The 20,789-nt window shown below is 45.0% G+C and overlaps 1 protein-coding gene across 5 annotated transcripts in view; it reads left to right on the forward strand.

Annotated features, from left to right (window-relative positions):
• GABRA4 (gamma-aminobutyric acid type A receptor subunit alpha4) overlaps positions 1 to 20,521 on the forward strand; it is a 415,701-nt gene extending 395,180 nt beyond the window's left edge. For all 5 annotated transcript variants that reach the window (XM_069201699.1, XM_069201704.1, XM_069201709.1 and 2 more), the window contains one exon: positions 19,869 to 20,521. In XM_069201699.1, the coding sequence (XP_069057800.1) occupies positions 19,869 to 20,399 (531 nt within the window). In that variant the 3' untranslated portion in view covers positions 20,400 to 20,521. The remainder of the gene's footprint in view (positions 1 to 19,868) is intronic.
• The last annotated feature ends 268 nt before the right edge of the window (positions 20,522 to 20,789 follow it).

A 20,789-nucleotide genomic window follows, 5' to 3' on the forward strand; every position in this document is an offset into this window, starting at 1 on the left:
ATAGTTCACTACCTATGTATAGCGTCACAATGGTAACTTCGAACATGGCCATGTAACATGTCTAAGATCATGGAATTGTCACCCCAATGCCATTCTGGCATTGGGGGGACCATTCCATGATCCCCCAGATCTCTTGCACAGAACCTGGGTACTGCCAAACTGCCTTTCCGGGGTCTCCACTGCAGCTGCTGCTGCTGCCAACCCCTCAGACAGGTTTCTGCCCTCCTGGGGTCCAGGCAGCCCTTGCCCAGGAAGGCAGAACAAAGGACTTCCTCTGAGAGAGGGTGTAACACCCTCTCCCTTTGGAAATAGGTGTGAAGGCTGGGGAGGAGTAGCCTCCCCCAGCCTCTGGAAATGCTTTGTAGGCACAGATGGTGCCCATCTCTGCATAAGCCAGTCTACACCGGTTTAGGGATTCCCCCAGCCCTGCTCTGGTGCGAAACTGGACAAAGGAAAGGGGAGTGACCACTCCCCTGACCTGCACCTCCCAGGGGAGGTGCCCAGAGCTCCTCCAGTGTGTCCCAGACCTCTGCCATCTTGGAAACAGAGATGTCTGTGGCACACTGGACTGCTCTGAGTGGCCAGTGCCAGCAGGTGACGTCAGAGGCTCCTTCTGATAGGCTCTTACCTCTCTTGGTAGCCAATCCTCCTTCCTAGGTAGCCAAACCTCCTCTAAGAAATACCCTGGGTACCTCAGTACCATATACTAGGGAATTATATGGGAGTACCAGTATGCCAATGTGAATTGGTAAATTTAGTCACTAGCCTGTTAGTGACAAATTTGGAAAGCAGAGAGAGCATTACATCTGAGGTTCTGGTTAGCAGAGCCTCAGTGAGACAGTTAGGCATCACACAGGGAACACATACAGGGCACATACTTATGAGCACTGGGGCCCTGCCTGGCAGGGTCCCAGTGACACATAGGCTAAAACAACATATATAAAGTGAAATATGGGGGTAACATGCCAGGCAAGATGGTACTTTCCTACACAACCCCCCCCAAACGAAGGACAATAAGACTAGCCATGACCTGATGAGTCTTCATTGTCTAAGTGGAAATATCTGGAGAGTCCATCTGCATTGGAGTGGGTACTCCCAGGTCTATGTTCCACTGTATAGTCCATTCCCTGTAGAGATATGGACCACCTCAACAATTTAGGGTTTTCACCTTTCATTTGTTTTAGCCAAAGTAGAGGTTTGTGGTCTGTCTGAACAATAAGGTGAGTGCCAAACAGGTATGGCCTCAACGTTTTCAGTGCCCAGACCACAGCAAAGGCCTCCCTCTCTATGGCAGACCAACGCTTTTCTCTAGGGGTCAACCTTCTGCTGATAAAAGTAACTGGTTGATCCTGGCCCTCAGAATTCAGTTGTGATAAGACTGCCCCTACCCCTAATTCAGATGCATCAGTTTGAACAATGGATTTCTTGGAGTAACATGGGCTTTTTAGGACAGGTGCAGTGCACATGGCCTGTTTGAGCTCCTCAAAAGCTTTCTGACAGCTAGCTGTCCACAATACCTTTTTAGGCATCTTTTTACTGGTGAGATCATTAGTGGGGCTGCAATGGAGCCATAGTTTTTAATGAATCTCCTGTAATACCCAGTGAGGCCTAGCAAGGCTCTCACCTGGGTCTGAGTTGTAGGGGAACCCAATCCATGATTGTCTGGATTTTCCCCTGAAGTGGTGCAATCTGTTCTCCACCTACCAGGTGTCCCAGATAAACCACCTTTCCCTGCCCTATCTGGCACTTTGAGGCCTTGATAGTGAGGCCTGCCTTTTGCAGGGCCTCCAAAACTTTCCAAAGGTAGACCAGGTGATCATCCCAGGTGGAGCTAAAGACAGCAATATCATCTAGATATGCTGCACTAAAAGCCTCCAACCCTTGCAGGACTGTGTTCACCAACCTCTGAAAAGTGGCAGGTGCATTTTTCAAACCAAAGGGCATCACTGTAAATTGGTAGTGCCCTCCTATAGTTGAAAATGCAGTTTTAGGTTTAGCATCCTCAGCCAATTTGATCTGCCAATACCCTGCAGTCAAATCAAAGGTGCTTAGATACTTGGCAGATGCCAGTGTATCTATGAGCTCATCCGCCCTGGGTATAGGGTGAGCATCAGTTTTTGTTACCTGGTTGAGACCTCTGTAATCAACACAAAACCTCATCTCCCTTTTTCCATCTTTTGATTGAGGATTTGGTACAAGCACCACAGGACTCGCCCATGGGCTTTCAGAAGGTTCAACCACTCCTAGGTCAAGCATTTTCTGAACCTCTTGTTTTATGCAGTCCTTGACATGGTCAGGCTGCCTATAGATTTTACTTTTGACAGGCATGCTGTCTCCAGTATCAATTGTGTGTTCACACCAAGATGTGGTGCCTGGCACAGTTGAAAAGAGTTCAGAAAACTGTCCAAGGAGATTTATGCAGTTGTCTTTTTGTTCTGCAGTTAGACAATCTGCTAAAACTACTTCCTCACTAGAGCATCCTCTTCAGTGGAGGAGAAGAGGTAAGGGAGAGGGTCACTCTCTTCTTCCTGTCCTTCATCTGTTGCCATGAGCAGGGTGAGATCAGCCCTGTCATAGTAGGGTTTTAGGCGGTTGACATGAATCACCCTAAGGGGACTCCTGGCAGTGCCCAGGTACACCATTTAGGTGACCTCGCCCTTTTTCTCAACAATGAGGTGGGGTCCACTCGATTTGTCTTGGAGTGCTCTTGGGGCCACAGGCTCCAATACCCACACCTTCTGTCCTGGTTGGTACTGGATCAGAACAGCCTTCTGGTCATGCCATTGCTTTTGGAGCTCTTGGCTGGCCTGAAGGTTTTTACTGGCCTTTTTCATGTACTCAGCCATTCTGGATCTTAGGCCAAGTACATAGTCCACTATGTCCTGTTTGGGAGCTTTTAAACGTTGTTCCCAACCCTCCTTCACAAGTGTTAGTGGATCTCTTACAGGGTGCCCAAAGAGGAGTTCAAAGGGGTTGAAGCCCACTCCTTTCTGGGGTACCTCCCTGTAAGCAAAAAGGAGGCAAGGTAACAGGACATCCCATCTCCTCCTGAGTTTTTCGGGGAGTCCCATTATCATTCCTTTGAGAGTTTTATTAAACCTCTCTACCAGTCCATTAGTCTGTGGGTGATAAGGTGTGGTGAATTTGTATGTTACACCACATTCCTTCCACATAGCCTTCAAGTATGCAGACATAAAGTTGCTACCCCTGTCTGATACAACCTCTTTTGGAAAACCCACCCTGGAAAAGATTCCCAGTAGGGCTTTTGCCACTGCAGGTGCTGTACTGGTCCTTAGAGGAATTGCTTCAGGATATCTTGTGGCATGGTCCACAACCACCAAGATAAACCTATTGCCTGAAGCAGTAGGAGGGTCAAGGGGGCCAACTATGTCAACCTCTACCCTTTCAAAGGGGACCCCAACCACAGGTAGTGGAATAAGGGGAGCCTTTGGTGTGCCACCAGTCTTGCCACTGGCTTGGCAGGTCACACAAGACTTACAAAAATCTTTTGTGTCCTCTGACATCCTAGGCCAGTGAAACAGGGGGACAAGCCTTTCCCATGTTTTGATCCGGCCCAAATGCCCAGCCAAAGGAATGTCATGTGCCAGAGTTAGGAGGAACTCTCTGTACTGCAGGGGAATGACCAATCTCCTGGCTGCTCCAGGTTTTGGGTCCCTTGTCTCTGTGTACAAGAGGTTGTCCTCCCAGTAAACTCTATGTGAGTCACTGACATCCCCATTTTGCTGCTTGACAGCTTGCTGTCTGAGACCCTCTAATGTGGGACAGGATTGCTGTGCCACACTCAGCTCTTCCCTGGCAGGCCCCCCTCCACCCAAAAGCTCAGCAGTGTCTGCTGCCAGCTCATCTGGTGAAGGTTCTGCACAGGGAGGATATTCTTCTTCCTCAGAAGGAGAATCATCTGTAGAGGGAGGGATAGTGGGTAGGGATTTACCCTTGCTACCCCTAGCTTTAGGGAGCACTTGGTCCATTGTTCCAGGATCCAAGTTACCCTGTCCTTTTTGCTTTTTGGCCTGAGCCCTTGTCAAAGCAAAAATATGCCCAGAAATGCCCAGCATTGCTGCATGAGCCTCCAACTCCACTTCTGCCCAAGCTGATGTCTCTACATCATTTCCTAGTAGACAGTCTACAGGTAAATCTGAAGCAACCACAACTTTCTTTGGACCAGTAACCCCCCCCCAGTTGAGATTCACAACAGCCATGGGGTGGCTAAGAGTGTTGTTATGAGCGTCTGTCACTTGGTACTGCTGACCAAGTAGTTGTTGTTCAGGGTGTACCAGTTTCTCTATTACCATGGTAACACTGGCACCTGTGTCCCTGTAGGCCTGAACCTCAACACCATTTATTAGGGGAAGTTGCTTGTACTTATCCATATTAAGGGGACAAGCAACCAAGGTGGCCAAATCAATGGCACCTTCAGAGACTAACACAGCCTCTGTGGTCTCCCTAACGAGACCAACCCCAACTAAATTACCAAAAGTGAGCCCAGCTACTCCCTTGGATTGGCTATTAGTAGGTTTGCTCCCACTACCACTGCTATTACTAGGGGCACTAGAATTTGCAGTAGGGGTTGTGGTAGTGGGAGGTTTGGTGTTTTTCTTTGAACAACTGGCATCAGTTGTCCAATGGCCTTTGACTTTACACAAATAACACCAAGGCTTTTTAACTTGATTTGAAGAGGATTTGGACCCACCACCCCCACCAGAGGATTTTTGTGGGCCTGATGAAGACTCATTTTTACTTTTGTCCCCACCCTTGTCAGAAGACTTACCATCCTTCTTCATGCCATCCTTGTCACCCCCTGTATGAACATTTCTGTTCACTCTTGTTCTGACCCATTTGTCTGCCTTCTTTCCCAATTCTTGGGGAGAGGTCAGATCTGAGTCCACTAGATATTGGTGTAACAAGTCAGACACATAGTTATTCAGAATATGCTCTCTCAGAATAAGATTATACAGGCTTTCATAGTCAGAAACTTTACTGCCATGTAACCACCCCTCCAAGGCCTTCACTGAACAGTCAGCAAAGTCTATCCAGTCTTGTGAGGACTCTTTTCTGGTGTCTCTGAACTTAATCCTGTATTGTTCAGTGGTTAAGCCAAATCCATCCAAGAGTGCATCCTTCAAAACTGCAAAATTGTTAGCATCACTTTCTCTAACAGTAAGGAGCCTATCCCTACCCTTTCCATGGAAAGATAGCCACAATATAGCAGCCCACTGCCTTTGAGGGACCCCCTGTACCATACAGGCCCTTTCAACTGCAGCAAACCACTTGTTGATGTCATCCCCCTCCTTGTAAGGGGGGACTATCTTGTGCAGATTCCTGGAATCATGCTCTCTAACAGGATTAATATCAGGAATACTGCTGCTGCCACCATGGGGTCCAAACCCCAATCTCTGTCTCTCCTTCTCCAGGTCTAGGGATTCCCTGTCTAGAGCCAGCTGTTGCTGTTTAAGCTTCAGTCTGGTCTCTTCCACTCTCAACTTTTTGAGTTCCCTTTCTAACATGTTGTCTTCAGGGTGGGTGGGTTGGGAATGCTTGGACACAGAGGATAAATTGGAAACAACATAGGGAGATCTGTCCCTAACTGCTTTGACTCTAACAACCTGGCCGCTAGGAATACAAACATCCCTACTATGATGGGAGCTCCTATTACTACCAGCATTGCTAGGTGGTCTGCTAAGGGGCAGATTTGGAACAGAACCCTCCCCACCTCCCTCAAGGAGTTCCCCTGAGTCAGAATGGGAGCTATCTATTAACTTCTCATTTGAAGTGCCTGCTTGGGACTCATCATTCACAATGAGCATGTTATATAGAAACTCTCTTGTAGGGTTCTTTCCTCTCACTAAACCTCTATCTAAGCAGAGACTCCTTAGGCTCTTGAAATTTAAATTGTCATAGATAGTATTGACCATTTTAAGAGCAGCCCCTACATCAGGTACGATAGAAGAAGGTTTGGAGACAGTGAGAAGAAATAAAAAGTTTCAGAACTTTTTAAGGAACAGAGAAAAAAACTTTTTCAAACTTTTAGAAACTTTTTAGAAGTTTTGAGAAACTTTTCAGCACTTAGTAGAAAGTGGAGGAAAGAGGAGAAAATCAAAACTTTTTGGTTAAGTGAACATACACTGAACTTGTTTTGTATATTATTCTCTTATGAAAAGTACACAATGACAAAGTGGTAAGTAGTTACAAGTACTTATCCCACCGCTGCACAACCAATGTAGGAGGCTGGCCTGGCTTGTAGTGGGTACCAGAGGTACTTACACCTTGTGCCAGGCCCAGTTATCCCTTATTAGTGTAGAAGACGTGTTTTTAGCAGCTTAGGCTGATAGAAGGTAGCTATGGCAAAGCAGCTTAGGCTGAACTAGGAGACATGTAAAGCTCCTACTATACCACTGGTGTCATATGCACAAAATCATAAGAAAACACAATACACAGAAGTACTAAAAATAAAGGTACTTTATTTTTATGACAATATGCCAAAAGTATCTCAGTGAGTACCCTAAGTATGAGGATAAGTTATATACACAAGATATATGTACACAAACCAAAATTATGCAGGTAATAGCAAGAAAAGTAATGCAAGCAGTGTAAAGTTACAATAGATTGCAATAGGAGCACATAGGTATAGGGGCAACACAAACCATATACTCCAAAAGTGGAATGCGAACCACGAATGGACCCCAAACCTGTGTGAGCTTGTAGAGAGTCGCTGGGACTGTAAGGAAACAGTGAGGGTTAGAAAAATAGCCCACCCCAAGACCCTGAAAGGTAGGTGTAAAGTGCACCTACTACCCCCAGAGAGCACAGAAGGCGTGATAGGGGGATTCTGCAGGACGAACAAACACCAGCAATGCAACAACAGTGGATTTCCGGACCTGAGTACCTGTAAGACAAGGGGACCAAGTCCATTAGTCGCGACAGTGTGGAGAGTGGGCAGGAGCCCAGGAAATGCCAGCTGAGGGTGCAAGGAAGCTGCCACCTGTTGGAAGAAGCTTAGGGCCAGATGTAGCAAAACTTGGTTTTGCGACTCGGAATTTGCGATTCCGAGCGACTCGCAATTTCCGAGTCGCAAAACCATATGCAGAACGGTGTCTCAGACACCGTCTGCGAGTCGCTATGGGGTCGCAAAGACCCACCTCATTAATATTAATGAGGTGGGTCGCAGATTGCGGCCCCATAGCGACTATGGGCACTCACTAACATGGAGGCCTGCTGTAGTCAGCAGACCTCCATGTCCGTGACTGCTTGTCAATAAAGCAGTTTTTATTTTTAAGTGTAGCCCGTTTTCCTTAAAGGAAAACGAGCTGCACTTAAAAAAAAATCCGAAACCTTTTGTTTCAGAATTTTTTCAGGGCAGGTAGTGGTCCCTTGGACCACTACCTGCCCTGAAAAAATATTTTGGGGTCCATTCACAAAGGGGAAGGGGTCCCATGGGGACCCCTTCCAATTTGCGAGTGTGTTACCATCCACTTCAAGTGGATGGTAACTGCGACTCCACGCGGTCGCAAATGGAATTGCATCCCACTGCGAGTCGCAAATAGGAAGGGAACACCCCTTCCTATTTGCGAGTCGGAAATGCATTTTGCGAGTCGGTTCCAACTTGCAAAATGCATTTCTGCATAGGAAACTCCGGTTTGCGACTCGCAAACGGCAATTTTTGCCGTTTGCGAGTCGCAAACTGTTTCCTACATCTGGCCCTTAGTGTTCTGCAAGAACGAAAAGGACTAGGAACTTCCCCTTTGGAGGATGGATGTCCCACGTCGTGAAGAAGCTTGCAGAGGTGTTCCCACGCAGAAAGACCGCAAACAAGCCATGCTAGCTGCAAGGGTCGCGGTTAGGGTTTGTGGATGCTGCTGTGGCCCAGGAGGGACCAGGATGTCGCCACTTGGATGAGGAAACAGAGGGGGCACCCAGCAAGTCAGGGAGCCTTCAAAGAAGCAGGCAGCACCTGCAGAAGTACCTGAACAGGCACTTAGAAGAAAAGTGAACCGGAGTCCACCCGAAGTCACAAAAGGGAGTCCCACGACGCCGGAGGACAACTCAGAAGGTTGTGCACTGCAGGTTAGAGTGTCGGGGACCCAGGCTTGGCTGTGCACGAAGGAAATCCTGGAAGAGTTCACAGGAGCCGGAGCAGATGCAAATCACACGGTACCCAGCAATGCAGTCTAGCGTGGGGAGGCAAGAACTTACCTCCACCAAACTTGGACTGAAGAGTCACTGGACTGTGGGAGTCACTTGGACAGAGTTGCTGAGTTCCAGGGACCACGCTCGTCATGCTGAGAGGGGACCCAGAGGACCAGTTATGCAGTCTTTTGTTGCCTGCGGTTGCAGGGGGAAGATTCCGTCGACCCACGGGAGATTTCTTCAGAGCTCCTGGTGCAGAAAGGAGGCAGGCCACCCCCAGAGCATGCATCACCTGGAAACAGTCGAGAAAGTCGGCAGGATGAAGCGATACAAGGTTGCTAGTAGTCATCTTGCTAATTTGTTGCAGTTTTGCAGGCATCCTGAGCAGTCAGCGGTCGATCCTTTGGCAGAAGGTGAAGAAAGAGATGCAGAGGAACTCTGGTGAGCTCTTGCATTCGTTATCTGATGAGATCCCCAAAGCAGAGACCCTAAATAGCCAGAAAACGAGGTGTGGCTACCTAGGAAGGAGGATTGGCTACCAAGAGAGGTAAGAGCCTATCAGAATGAGCCTCTGACGTCACCTGCTGGCACTGGCCACTCAGAGCAGTCCAGTGTGCCACAGACACCTCTGTTTGCAAGATGGTAGAGTTCTGGGACACACTGGAGGAGCTCTGGGCACCTCCCCTAGGAGGTGCAGGTCAGGGGAGTGGTCACTCCCCTTTCCTTTGTCCAGTTTCGTGCCAGAGCAGGGCTGGGGATCCCTAAACCGGTGTAGACTGGCTTATGCAGAGATGGGCTCCATCTGTGCCCATCAAAGCATTTCCAGAGGCTGGGGGAGGCTACTCCTCCCCAGCCTTCACACCTATTTCCAAAGGGAGAGGGTGTTACACTCTCTCTCAGAGGAAGTCCTTTGTTCTGCCTTCCTGGGCCAGGGCTGCCTGGACTCCAGGAGGGCAGAAAACTGTCTGAGGGGTTGGCAGCAGCAGCAGCTGCAGTGGAGACCCCGGAAAGGCAGTTTGGCAGTACCCGGGTTCTGTGCTAGAGATCCGGGGGATCATGGAATTGTCCCCCCAATGCCAGAATGGCATTGGGGTGACAAAATTCCATGATCTTAGACATGTAACATGGCCATGTTCGGAGTTACCATTGTGACGCTATACATAGGTAGTGACCTATGTATAGTGCACGCGTGTAATGGTGTCCCGCACTCACAAAGTCTGGGGAATGTGCCCTGAACGATGTGGGGGCACCTTGGCTAGTGCCAGGGTGCCCACACACTAAGTAACTTTGCACCCAACCTTCACCAGGTGGAGGTTAGACATATAGGTGACTTATAAGTTACTTAAGTGCAGTGGTAAATGGCTGTGAAATAACGTGGACGTTATTTCACTCAGGCTGCATTGGCAGGCCTGTGCAGTGGATCACTTAATTCAACTGCAACTCACGATTTTCTTACCTGGGCACCTTTAGCATGTAGATGGTATCACTAGGGCCAGATCCAAGTGCCCAGGGAAGGGTTGAACCTAGACTGGTGGTAAAAACACAGTGGCACACAGATTGTAGCAAATATGGCTCCCTCAAATGCCTGGGCACACTATGCAGATCAATATTAAACGTATCAGTTCCTAAGTGTCCCAATGCATGTTCCTAAGGCAAAGAAGGAGCTAGAGGGTGGCTAGTATGCCGTCCATCACTCATAGAAGAGACTTCCAGCTTCTGGTGAATCAACTGAGGGGCTCTGTGTCTACCCAGTACAGGACTTGCACGTTATCCGAAGATAGTAAACTTTTATTGCCCTGAGATGAGGCTGTCTCAGGGTGAGAAATCAAACATACCAAAGGCATGCAGTAAGAGTTTGCAGAGGCCTGCTGTTGGAGTAAAGGAATAATGGATAAAAGTTGATCCATTAAGAGTTTGATCTACACACTTAAGTCCTTAAGTAACTCCTTTAAATTGTCTTGGTCAGGACGTGAATCCTGTCAGATGAGAATCAGCAGGGCACTCGAAGAGACAAGCTCACAGTGGGAGTCTCAATCTTCCAACAGAGTGTATTGGTTTTGGCAGGAATAGTTATCTTAAAGGAGTGTCCCTTTAATGTTGGTTCCTTAATAGGTTCAATATGTAAATATTTGGTCAAGAGACAGCCATTGCTTATTGCTGACTTCTTGGGAGCCTAGAGACCAATAGCTTTGTCCATTTTCTCCAACTGCTTAGTAAAAATGTTTGCTAAAGGCTTTTCCTTCCCTTTCTTGTGGGATAGAGAGGAGGGGAGGGAAGCAGAGGGGACTTAGGCTTTAATGATGACTCAACTTCTTCTATGAAAGTATTGGTCTTAGTCAAAGTAGTGCTATTGTTTGTTTCACTGGACATTTGTTTTTGAGAAAGATGCCCTCATGGACCTCTCCAACACCTTCCTTTTCCCCATACTGGAGCAGACAGGTAAAATAATAAAAAATTGGTACTTTCCAAGTCAGCAGAGGTCAGAGCCAGCCCAGCTTCTTCTGGGTGATGATGGGTGAAGATGGGGCCGGTCTAGGCCTGGGTACAACCCGTGCGCTTACTATGCTGCGGAAAGCAGTAATGCGCCTATAAGCACTCAGCAGCAGCGCCTCCCTGGCACGATGAAGTATTGGGCGTGTGCTCCCGGGAGGGGAGGGGTGGGTGAGGGCCCCTTCCAAGCACTCATTTCAATATTGGAACACCTCATTAGTACATCCTCCAGGCAGCATGTGTTTCACCATTATTCCTGCAGACAAATTCAGTCAAAAAGAAGGGGCCCAGCCTTGGTCAGCTGCGGATGAGCACAGATGGCCCACTCTTGGGCCGGTCCTTTCCCAGGCACATCCAGCACTGTGGTGCCCTGCTGTAAATGTATGTGGCTGAGTAATGCTAGTCCCCCCTCCAGGAATGTTGTGGTAATCTGGGCCTTACAGGTAGTGCCACTTTATTGGGGACTTACAAGGAAATTAAATATGCTAATTGTGTATAAGACAAATTTACCATATTTTAAGGACGAAGCACAGGCACTTTAGCATTGGTTAATTGTGGTAAAGTGTGCAGAGTCTTAAAAAAACAACAAAAATGGTTTCAGAAAACAGAAGGGTGAAGCCAAAAAGACTGGTGATGACCCTGCAGAAAGTATTTAATCCAACACGTCTATATAAACAAGTGTTCTTTACAATCTTTTGAGCAAAAATACTTCAAATATGTTCAAGACAGCTATAATTCAGGGACGCCCAGAAGGAACACCTAGAAAGTAAACTTGCAAGGAAGAGAGCATTGGCTCCCTAGAATTCATTCAAAGACAAATGAACCAGCTTTTAGTCTAATAGCACATTAGCATAGCTATGGCATTCAAAGCATAATTACCAGCAAGTATTAATCATTTATCTGTATCATGGCAACATTTTCAAAACAATTTCAGAAGAATGACAATGTGGACCAGTAATGTAGTGGATATCGTACATTATTATGCATTATTTCATACACAAAGTAGGTGCCTAATGTGTTAGTTCAGATGTCGCAGTGAACAGTAAGTGATGTAAATATGTACAGTTCAGCAGCATAAAATAACAGGTTAAATCGATAAGTAAATTCAATTATGACAATCTTCATTAATCCTTTGAAACACGTGTAACAAGTTGGTTCTGCTCATTTATCCCCCAAAGATGTTTTTCTTTTTGCCCAATTTGTGGACTTTCATTTTGAGACTCACTACTGGGGATTCACTCACAGTAAATTCACAGTAATTGGACTGAGCATGTTAATCACCTGTCTCTTTCTTCTAAGATAAGTTGACTGCTGTGCAGATATAATAATAGTTTCCTGGCTGGTGACATGTGAACATGTGTGCGCACATGTGCAGGCTGCACATGCATCTACCATCTTTCACCACCTGGTATCTGCCCATAGGTAGCCTATTGCAGAAGGGACTATGGAGGAAGTGGTGCTGACAATAATGTCTTACAGTGTAAGTGGGCATTAATAGTGGTCTGTAGAGCTTACTGAACATCTTCGCTTACACTGTGTACATATTGTTGTGAAAATGTGCACTAAAGTATAGATTTGCTCCACTTAGGCCTACAGGGTCCAGCAAGGTACCAAACTTGGGTAAAACATGCACCCAGAATATGAATTTCCAGTCACCAACATCTCACATAGCTGATATATGGTACTTCCAGGTTTAGCATATTTATCTGTCTCAGTCCAAAATCAGATTCCAGGCCTTTATCCCCACTACTAGGCCAAGTTAAGTGCTCTGCTCCCCAGTAAAGGGATCAAAGGCCTTCCCACACAATAGAGCAGTTAACTGTGCTTGACTCAGTTCCTGGGAAAGGAAGGTGTGGGGATAACATCTGCATCAGCTAATTAGATGGTCAAACTGCACTTGGGTTGGGGCAGCCTACTGGAACAAAGGAGGGGCACACCTGTAGCCAACAAAGGAGAGGCTTGTCTTTGAAGGTATGGTGGGAAGGGATCGGGCAACTGTGCCCTCAGATAGCAAAGCAGAGAGTTTTAGGGGAGCTATTTTCACAGACAGCTTGAGGTTGCAATATTGGTTTGTCCCAGAATGCTTTGCTGGGGGTTTGGGAAAGGGGTGGGGGATGGTGTTGCATTCTAGTATTGGCCAGTGTGCCTGGCCCCTAAATCCTTATACCCCACTTAGGCAGAGACAGTTGAGAAGACCATGGACCTGGGAGTGACAATAGTGAAATGCTGCCAAGCAGGAAGGAGAAGCCGCCGGATGCAATGCAAGAGTGGGCTAAGAACTTTGACTCCAGCCAAGTCCCAGGACTAGGATGGGTATATCGAAAGCCAGTGGTGCTGACCCTCTTATGCCTTCTGAGGAACAATTTGGGTAATAGCTCCCCTAGGATAGATGGTTCCCACAAATCTTCTGTGGAATGGCCATGAACTCTGCTGACACACTGGTGCCCTTTAAGAAGGGATGCAGAGGGGCTTTTCAAGATGCCACTACCAACACTTGGAGCCAAGCAGAGGACACGCCTGGCCCAGTGAGCTAGAAAATCCAGCTTCCTAGAAGCTTGCATAAAATGCTTCTGGTGGGTAGGATTGGCAAAGATAACAAAAGTTCTGCCAGTGGGGCCAGAGATATGTTGTTTAAAGGTCTGCTTTTTCTAAAACTAAAGAAAACTGAACCTGTTGCGTTATGCCCGGTCATCTTTACAATTCACCAAGGGTGGTTGGCACAGTTGGTTTCTTTTGAAGATCTCAAGGAGTGTGCAAGGGGGTCATTTGGGGCAGGTGCAAATACTTGCGAGTCTTGAGGACCCCATAACCTGAGACATGGGCCTCTCTTCTTATTGTGTTGGTGCCAAAAATGCCAGTGTCTGGGGGATGGCTTGCCTGCGGAGTGGCTTACCCAGCACCGCAGTGCTGTTCCTGCAGAAGCAGAGGACAGAGCTGTTCCTGCCTTGAGAGCAGAAAGGAGGATGTTGGCTCCTGTGCAGCACAGGAGCAGCATGTGGGGGGGCCTGGCGATATCTCAGTGGAAATGGGGCTCCCGTCACAGGTGCCAATGGACCTTGCTACTTGTGGGTACCTCAGTTGTGACCAGGGCACCTAGCTTAAAATGGCAAATGAGCCAAAAGACCCACGGTGTGGATGCACTTACATCTGTAACCCACAGAATACAGTATTAATCAAAACGGATGAAGAGCACCCCATAATTCCCAATGAGGACTTAATGCATGGGTATTTGCTTCGGTGAAGGGGCACCATCAATGACTTTAAAGAATGTTATGGGGGAGATGCAGCGAGTAGTAGCCCCTCTGAAGGACCATCTTCTGTAGCCTTAAGTACATAAACCCTAAAAAGGTTATTAACATTTTAAACATTCTCAAAGCTGGAGTGTAAGCTCTTGGACTATGGAGTGTCAGGACCACCAGTGGTTTATGGCTGCATTTTGTGGTGTATTGACTCTGGTGCACATATTTTCCATTTGAAAATGCTTTATTGACAATGTTGATGATGAATAGTAAAATGTTTATTCTTCTAATAAATGCTTTCAAATACTCATATGCTTTCCATTACTTCCAATAATGTGACATTGACAAAGTACAATAGATTATTGTTATATTGTTATTACGGTGGTGATATCTCTCTCTCTCTCTCTCTATATATATATATATATATATATATATATATATATATATATATATATATATATATATATATATACACCTTTATTATTGTGATGTTGCATGTAGTATACCTGGGGATAAATATTGTTATTTGTAATAGAAGGGTGTCACCTAATTTAATTTTCCTAAATGCACAGATTTTCAATTAAAGATTCATGTAGTACTCAGTAGGTTGTGTATAATAAAAGTACTTTTCCTTTTTAAAAGAAAAAGATCTTACTGGAAAATAATTTATTGAGTGTTGTTGCATTTCAGCGAATCGGGCTTGCTCGCCCTAACACCACCCCTGAGTAGTCCTTTGACTGCACTACTACACAACCCTGAGTCAAGTGCTACAATTAAGTACTTGGTTCCCATTATAGAGACTATTGTGGACGTAATAATTGTGACAGACTCTCATCCTTTTCAAATAATAACCCAATTTCATACAAGTTTTTCCAATTACACTCCGGACCTCAATGTTGATATTCTGACCCATAATGGCATTAGTCCCAGAGTCTTTATCAGGACAAGAAGACCACCTGTCAGTATGTATTATAAGTAGGCAGTTTCAGTCACATAAATCTTGTCCAGCAATACCTAGAATCAAGGCTGAACTTCCCTGGTAACTCTTTCAGTAGCAGACAAGTTGCAAATGTATTCAAGGAGCTGGTCGCAAAGGAGCCAGTGTTGCACAGAGCCTGTTAACATGCACTTTGGTAGTTGAGTTTTTACTTACGAAGGGAGCTATCTGGCATGGATCCAAAATGTAGGTCAGAGGAAGAGTGAAGTTATTGCCTGTGGTCCAGTAATAGAGCCTTCACCAAATATAAAGTCTTATTTTAAAGTTTAATGGTAAAACCAAAAGTTAAATAATAAAACATTTACCTAAAAACTTAACTAAATATGTTGATTTTGAGAAATATGATGTCAAACATTATTTAACGTCCACTTAGGAATTTAAATAGTTATTTACTGTTTATTTGTAAGAATGTTAAAATAAGTATTTTAGTTAATTCTCTTTTCTAATTAATGTGGTTTGTGCCATTTGTAATTCCACGTCCATTGAAAACTTTGCATTTTCATTTAACCAACATTTGCTAATTAGCCTTTATGCTGTGACTTGATAAAGCAAACGTGTGAGCTTAAATGGATAGGAATTGTTAGAAATTCGGTCTCTAGTTCGCAAAGGTATGCACCCTGACCAAGTAGGGACCACAATCCTAATCAGATCAAGTCAGGGATAAAGCCTAAATTAACCTGTGCTCACCCTCTGGTAGCTTGGCACAGAGCACGCAGGCTTAATTTAAAAAGCAATGTGTAAAGTATTTTTGCAACACACACCTACAGTAACACAATGGAAACACCACAACAGGATGCCACACAAACTTAGAAACAATAAAGCATATTTATCTGAGTAACATAAGACCAAAATGACAAAAATCCAATTAGTAGAAGTTGAGTTATGAATTTTTATAAGTTAAATGTAAAATAGTGTTAAGAAATCATTAGTGGTCAAAATGCTTGCTTGAGGTCGCGGGGACCCAATTCAAAGTTAAGGCCATGGAGATGTGCCGACTGCAGAGCCCAGGGTCCACTGAAACAATACCTTTGAATGAACAAAGCATCTACATTGAGGGCTCAATGTAGTGGTATTTTCCACGTAGTCAGGTCACTGCGTTTCTGTCGTCGTCAGTCTTCACTGAAGTGAATGCGTTGCATCATCGTCAAACCGCACTGAGCGTTGTCGGGCCGCATAGGCCTCATGTGACTCCTCTGTTGTTGAACAGCCTCTGCATTGGTGTGGGAGGAGCAATGCAGCAGATGTTCTCATGCATTCGAGGTGATGCATCGGGTTCTGCTGAAATCAGCTGCAATACTCACCTCTGAGGCACAGGATGGGAGGGGGCACCTCAGGCAAGCATAGGAATTACAGATGGCAGAGTCTGACAGCACCAGGCGAGTTGCAGGCAGGCTTAGATGTCCCTGAGACTGCAGAAGAACAGGGGTCAAGCCAGCAAGCCCTTGGAGTCACTCTGAGTTCAGCAGGATGAGTCCAGTCCTTGTCTTCAGCAGGGCATAGATCAGTAGGCAGCAGGGCAGCTTAACAAAGCAGAGAAGCAGTTCCTTGGAACAATCAGTCCAGGCCAAGTGGCAATTCTTACAGCACAGCAGTCTTTACCTCAAGGGAGTTCTTTCCAAGCCCAGAAGTGTACTGAAGTGGTGGGTCAGACCCCAAGAGTACGTATACCCAAGTGTGCCTTCGGAGTAGGGGTGACTTGAAAGCAGCTCCTTGAAGTACACAGGTCCCCCTTTCTTTCCAGCCCTGGCTCCCGACTATCAGTTGGAGGTAATCAGACTTTTGTGTGGGGACATGCATTTCCCTATTGAAGTGTGTCAGCTCCCCTCATTCCTCCCTGCCCAGAAAGGCCCATCAGAATGCAGATGAATCCAGGTGAGGCTGTCTAGAGGAGATGTATAGAGTGTAGCTGTCAACTAGTTTTGGATACAAGCTCCAAGGCGCACACAGCACTAATAGTGGGGAAATGCCCACTATCCAAAATTGGCATTTCTAAAATAGTAAACTTAAATCCTACCTTCCTATTAAAGAGGATTCATCATTACCATTCCAATGATATGCTTCATTATGTAGCTACACCTTTCTGATTAAGAATTACAGCTTTAAAGTATATTAAGGAATTCCCAATGCTGGCCTATGAGAGGAGTAAGCCTCACAGCAGGGGAAAAACGACTTTGGGAGTTTTCCACTACCAGGACATGTAACACTTAAAAGTACATGTCCTACCTTTTACTTATATAACACGATGCTCTATCGGCTACCCAGGGCCTACCTTAGGGGTGACCTATATGTAATAGAAGGGGAGTTTTAGGCTTGGTAAGCAGTTTTAAATGCCAAATTGAAGTGGCAGTGGAACTGCAAACACAGACGCTGCAGTTGCAGGCCTGAGAAGTTTCATAGGACTACTTAAGTGGGTGGCACAATTAGTGCTGCAGGCCCACTAGTAGCATTAGTAGTAGTAGCATATGGTATATCACTTTACAAGTGACTTAAAAGTAAATTAAATATGCCAATTGAGGAAACACCAATGTTACCATGTTCAGGGGATAAGCACATCCACTTTAGCACTGGTCAGCAGTAGTAAAGTGCTCAGAGTCCTAAAGCCAACAAAAAGATTCAGCAGCAAGTGGAGAGTAAAAGGCAAAATGCTTGTGGCTGGCCGTGCAGAAAGGGTAGTTTCCAACAAAACGTACATCAACAGTTATTTAAATATATTTTCTACACTGCTAGTCAGAAGCATATTGGCTTGACCTGTGCCTTAAACTGATGTTTAGTGAATGTCTGCTATCCAAAATGAGGTTTTTCGAGCAAACTGAAAAACTCTGCTGCCTTGCTTGCAATGTGCATGACCACTGAGTCTGGAAGAGGATAGCTAAACCAAAATTTGTACTGCAAACAAAAATACACACTGCGAAAGTAAATTGTTGCCATCCCCTGTATCTCAGTGTTTCTCCTAAGCAAGCCTCGTGAACACCCTGCAGGCAATTTCATTCCAGTTCTTTGAAGACCATCCAGCACGTAGTCCCATTTGGGAGCTGATGAGAATGTAACTTGTACAAGGAGATGACAGTGGATGCTTCTAACCACTAAACTGCCACTTTCAAAGTGAGCCATTAAATCTTATTGTCCTAAATCAAATGGTAGACAAACTCCTCTGGTGTAAAGCATAGCCACAACATCTACGTCAATCTCATTCTCTATCTAGCCATCAAATGTTAGATCTCAACAGCAGTGGAGGCTAGTGCAATTTGAAAATGGAGGGGCGGCTCTTGTATGCTTTTAACATGCTGGAGTGTTTTACTTTAGTTTATTCGTTCATATTACTATACTGAGAGGTATTTATTATTAAAGTTGTAATGCCTCTAAATACAGTGATATAAACTGATGTTCTAAAGTAAAGCATTTCTCTAAGCTTTATATGGACCAGAAACAAACTCAGTCGCGGCTTGCAGAGCTAAAAAGGGTCAGTTTGGGGCGGTGGCGGCACGAGGGAGAGGGGGAAGGTGGGGAGAAGTGGGAGCAGGAGGGGTACATTTTATTATTAAAAACATTTTAAACACTTACCTCTGCCGACCCGTGCCGCTCTCCTTTCCATTGCTGCAGGCACAGTCTCCCAACCAGCCCTGCAGCCAATCCTGATGCTGCTCAAAGGAGCTTCACGATTGGCTGGGAGTGCCCAACCAGGGGGCTCCCTGGTAGACTGGGAGCCTGTGCAGGCTCTCTCCAGCCCGGCAATTCTTTTGGCCGGCCGGCCAAACACACATGCTCTCTGAGGGGGAATGCTGCTAGTCACCCCATGTCCCCGCCCTAATTTAGTATCCTTTCGTTCTAAAAGGTCTACAGTTTCTGCTGCTGGTGGGGAGCGACGCTCCTTGGCCCTAACAGAGGAGCCGTCCCTGCTCAACAGCATGTATAGAACTAGCAGTTATCATACTAACATCTTCTAAAGGGACAGAACAGCACTACCTCACTCTCTCACTTTAAACAAATAGAAGTCACATAAACATACTTGAATCAAACTGGTGATTCTTGTCTGAATAGGAACAGGAAATGAGTTTCACATTCTAGAATATCATCTAATAAGGCTGCTTACGGGGCGCCCTTGCTTCAGATTCACAGGTAAGCCAAACAAGTTTAATTTAGGTTATCCCAAAAAAAGTATTCTTCCTATGTCCTTCAAAGGGCAAATCCGGTTATTTCAAACACATTTAGATGTACACATATCTTGTACATATGTACACATTATGGTAAGTAATACTCAAGTAGTACCAGTTCACATACTAATAAATGCCTTTGCGAATTGGTCCCTTAATTTCGAAAATAGAAGAATTTCGAAAAATAAAAAATCATCTACAAGTGTTCCAAAAGATTACACTTATCTTTGTTCTCGAAGTCATTCAGATTTCACACAAGTTTACCTTGGGCACATTTAAAAGTTACAATTTGTTTCATTTTGTGAAACATCACAAAAATATGCAAAATTACAATTTCTTTAAATTTACACTGCACTATAGCACCTGAAAACCTGAATGTGAGAGCGTATACCCCGCATTCAAAAATCCTGAAACATATATGCGAGGGTATTGGTTGGAGCCGAAAATACCTTCAGTAAGACATCTACTCAAAGCAGCCACCTGCAAGATATTTTCTGCTTGAACTGGTCCTTTATAGTGAATTTTGCGCAAAATATTACAATTATACAATTTATAGAGTTTTGTGCAACATGAAAGTAGTAAGTTCAGCAGATCTTGCAAGCATACTTAAAACTTGCATTGGCTAGGTCAAAAGTAACATTCTCATTTTCAAAATTAATCATGAAAATGTGATAGACCAGTAATCAACGAACATCAAAGTGTCAATATTATAGCCTTATCTGTACTGTTGATTGCCAGTTTGTCATACTCCTATGTTGCATTTTTAGAAAAGGGCATGCTGTTGACTATATCTGAAGTTTAATATTTAATGTCAATAACCCACTCATTTGTGTTTTGACTTTTCAGAATGTGGATTCAAATTTAAATGTGAGGAAAAGAACCAACATAATGCTACAAGCAGAGTGTGATGGAGGAAACTTGTCTGATACAGGTCAAAACGCTAAAACCGATACTCCCAAAACAGTTGGTCAAGTGTCTTCTGCATTCGTATCCCCGTCTCGCTCGATGTCAAGCCCCAATCCTTTTAGTCGAATTAATGTATCGGAAACACTCACTGTTACAAAATATACACCTCCTGCCCCACCATCTACTCCGACTCTAACTGGTCACGTACCTCAACGTGTTTTAACTTGCTCCACCTCCATGAACAGTTTGCTTGGATCAAGATTGGAGCAAATTCAGAGCACAGGCAAAACTGGGGGTTCATCAACGCAGCTTTCGGCGGTGCCACCACCGCCAGCCTCGTTCTCTGGCACGAGTAAAATAGACAAGTATGCACGCATTCTCTTCCCTGTAACGTTTGGGGCTTTCAACATGGTCTACTGGGTGGTGTACCTGTCGAAGGACACGATGGAAAAATCTGAAAGTCAAATGTAGTATTGCTGCTATGTAGTAATGTCTTAACCTATATTATTCTGTAATCTGGTTCAGGGTTTATTTTTATCGACGTTGAAATGTAAATCAAACATCTTTGTGGAAATAAAGACAAATTGACTGGTTTCTTGTTGTCTGGTTAATTAACAAAGAGCAGAGAATGAAGCAGTGTTGGTTTTGCAGAACTAGATGTATAGATGTATAGTTAAATATTATATTCTGCATTATTTTCTCTCACTCAGCAGAAAACAGAAGCATAATGCTCCGACTAAGGAAACTGGTATAAAGTTATTCTTTAAATTCCGCTCTGTCTTACTGATCAAGATATACGTGTGCAAGTGGAAAACAAGTGTGCAGTTTCAGATTTAAACTGAGTTTGGGATAAAAAGTTAC

This window comes from Pleurodeles waltl, chromosome 1_2 (genome assembly GCF_031143425.1).
Source record: "Pleurodeles waltl isolate 20211129_DDA chromosome 1_2, aPleWal1.hap1.20221129, whole genome shotgun sequence".
Taxonomy (NCBI): Eukaryota; Metazoa; Chordata; class Amphibia; order Caudata; family Salamandridae; genus Pleurodeles; species Pleurodeles waltl.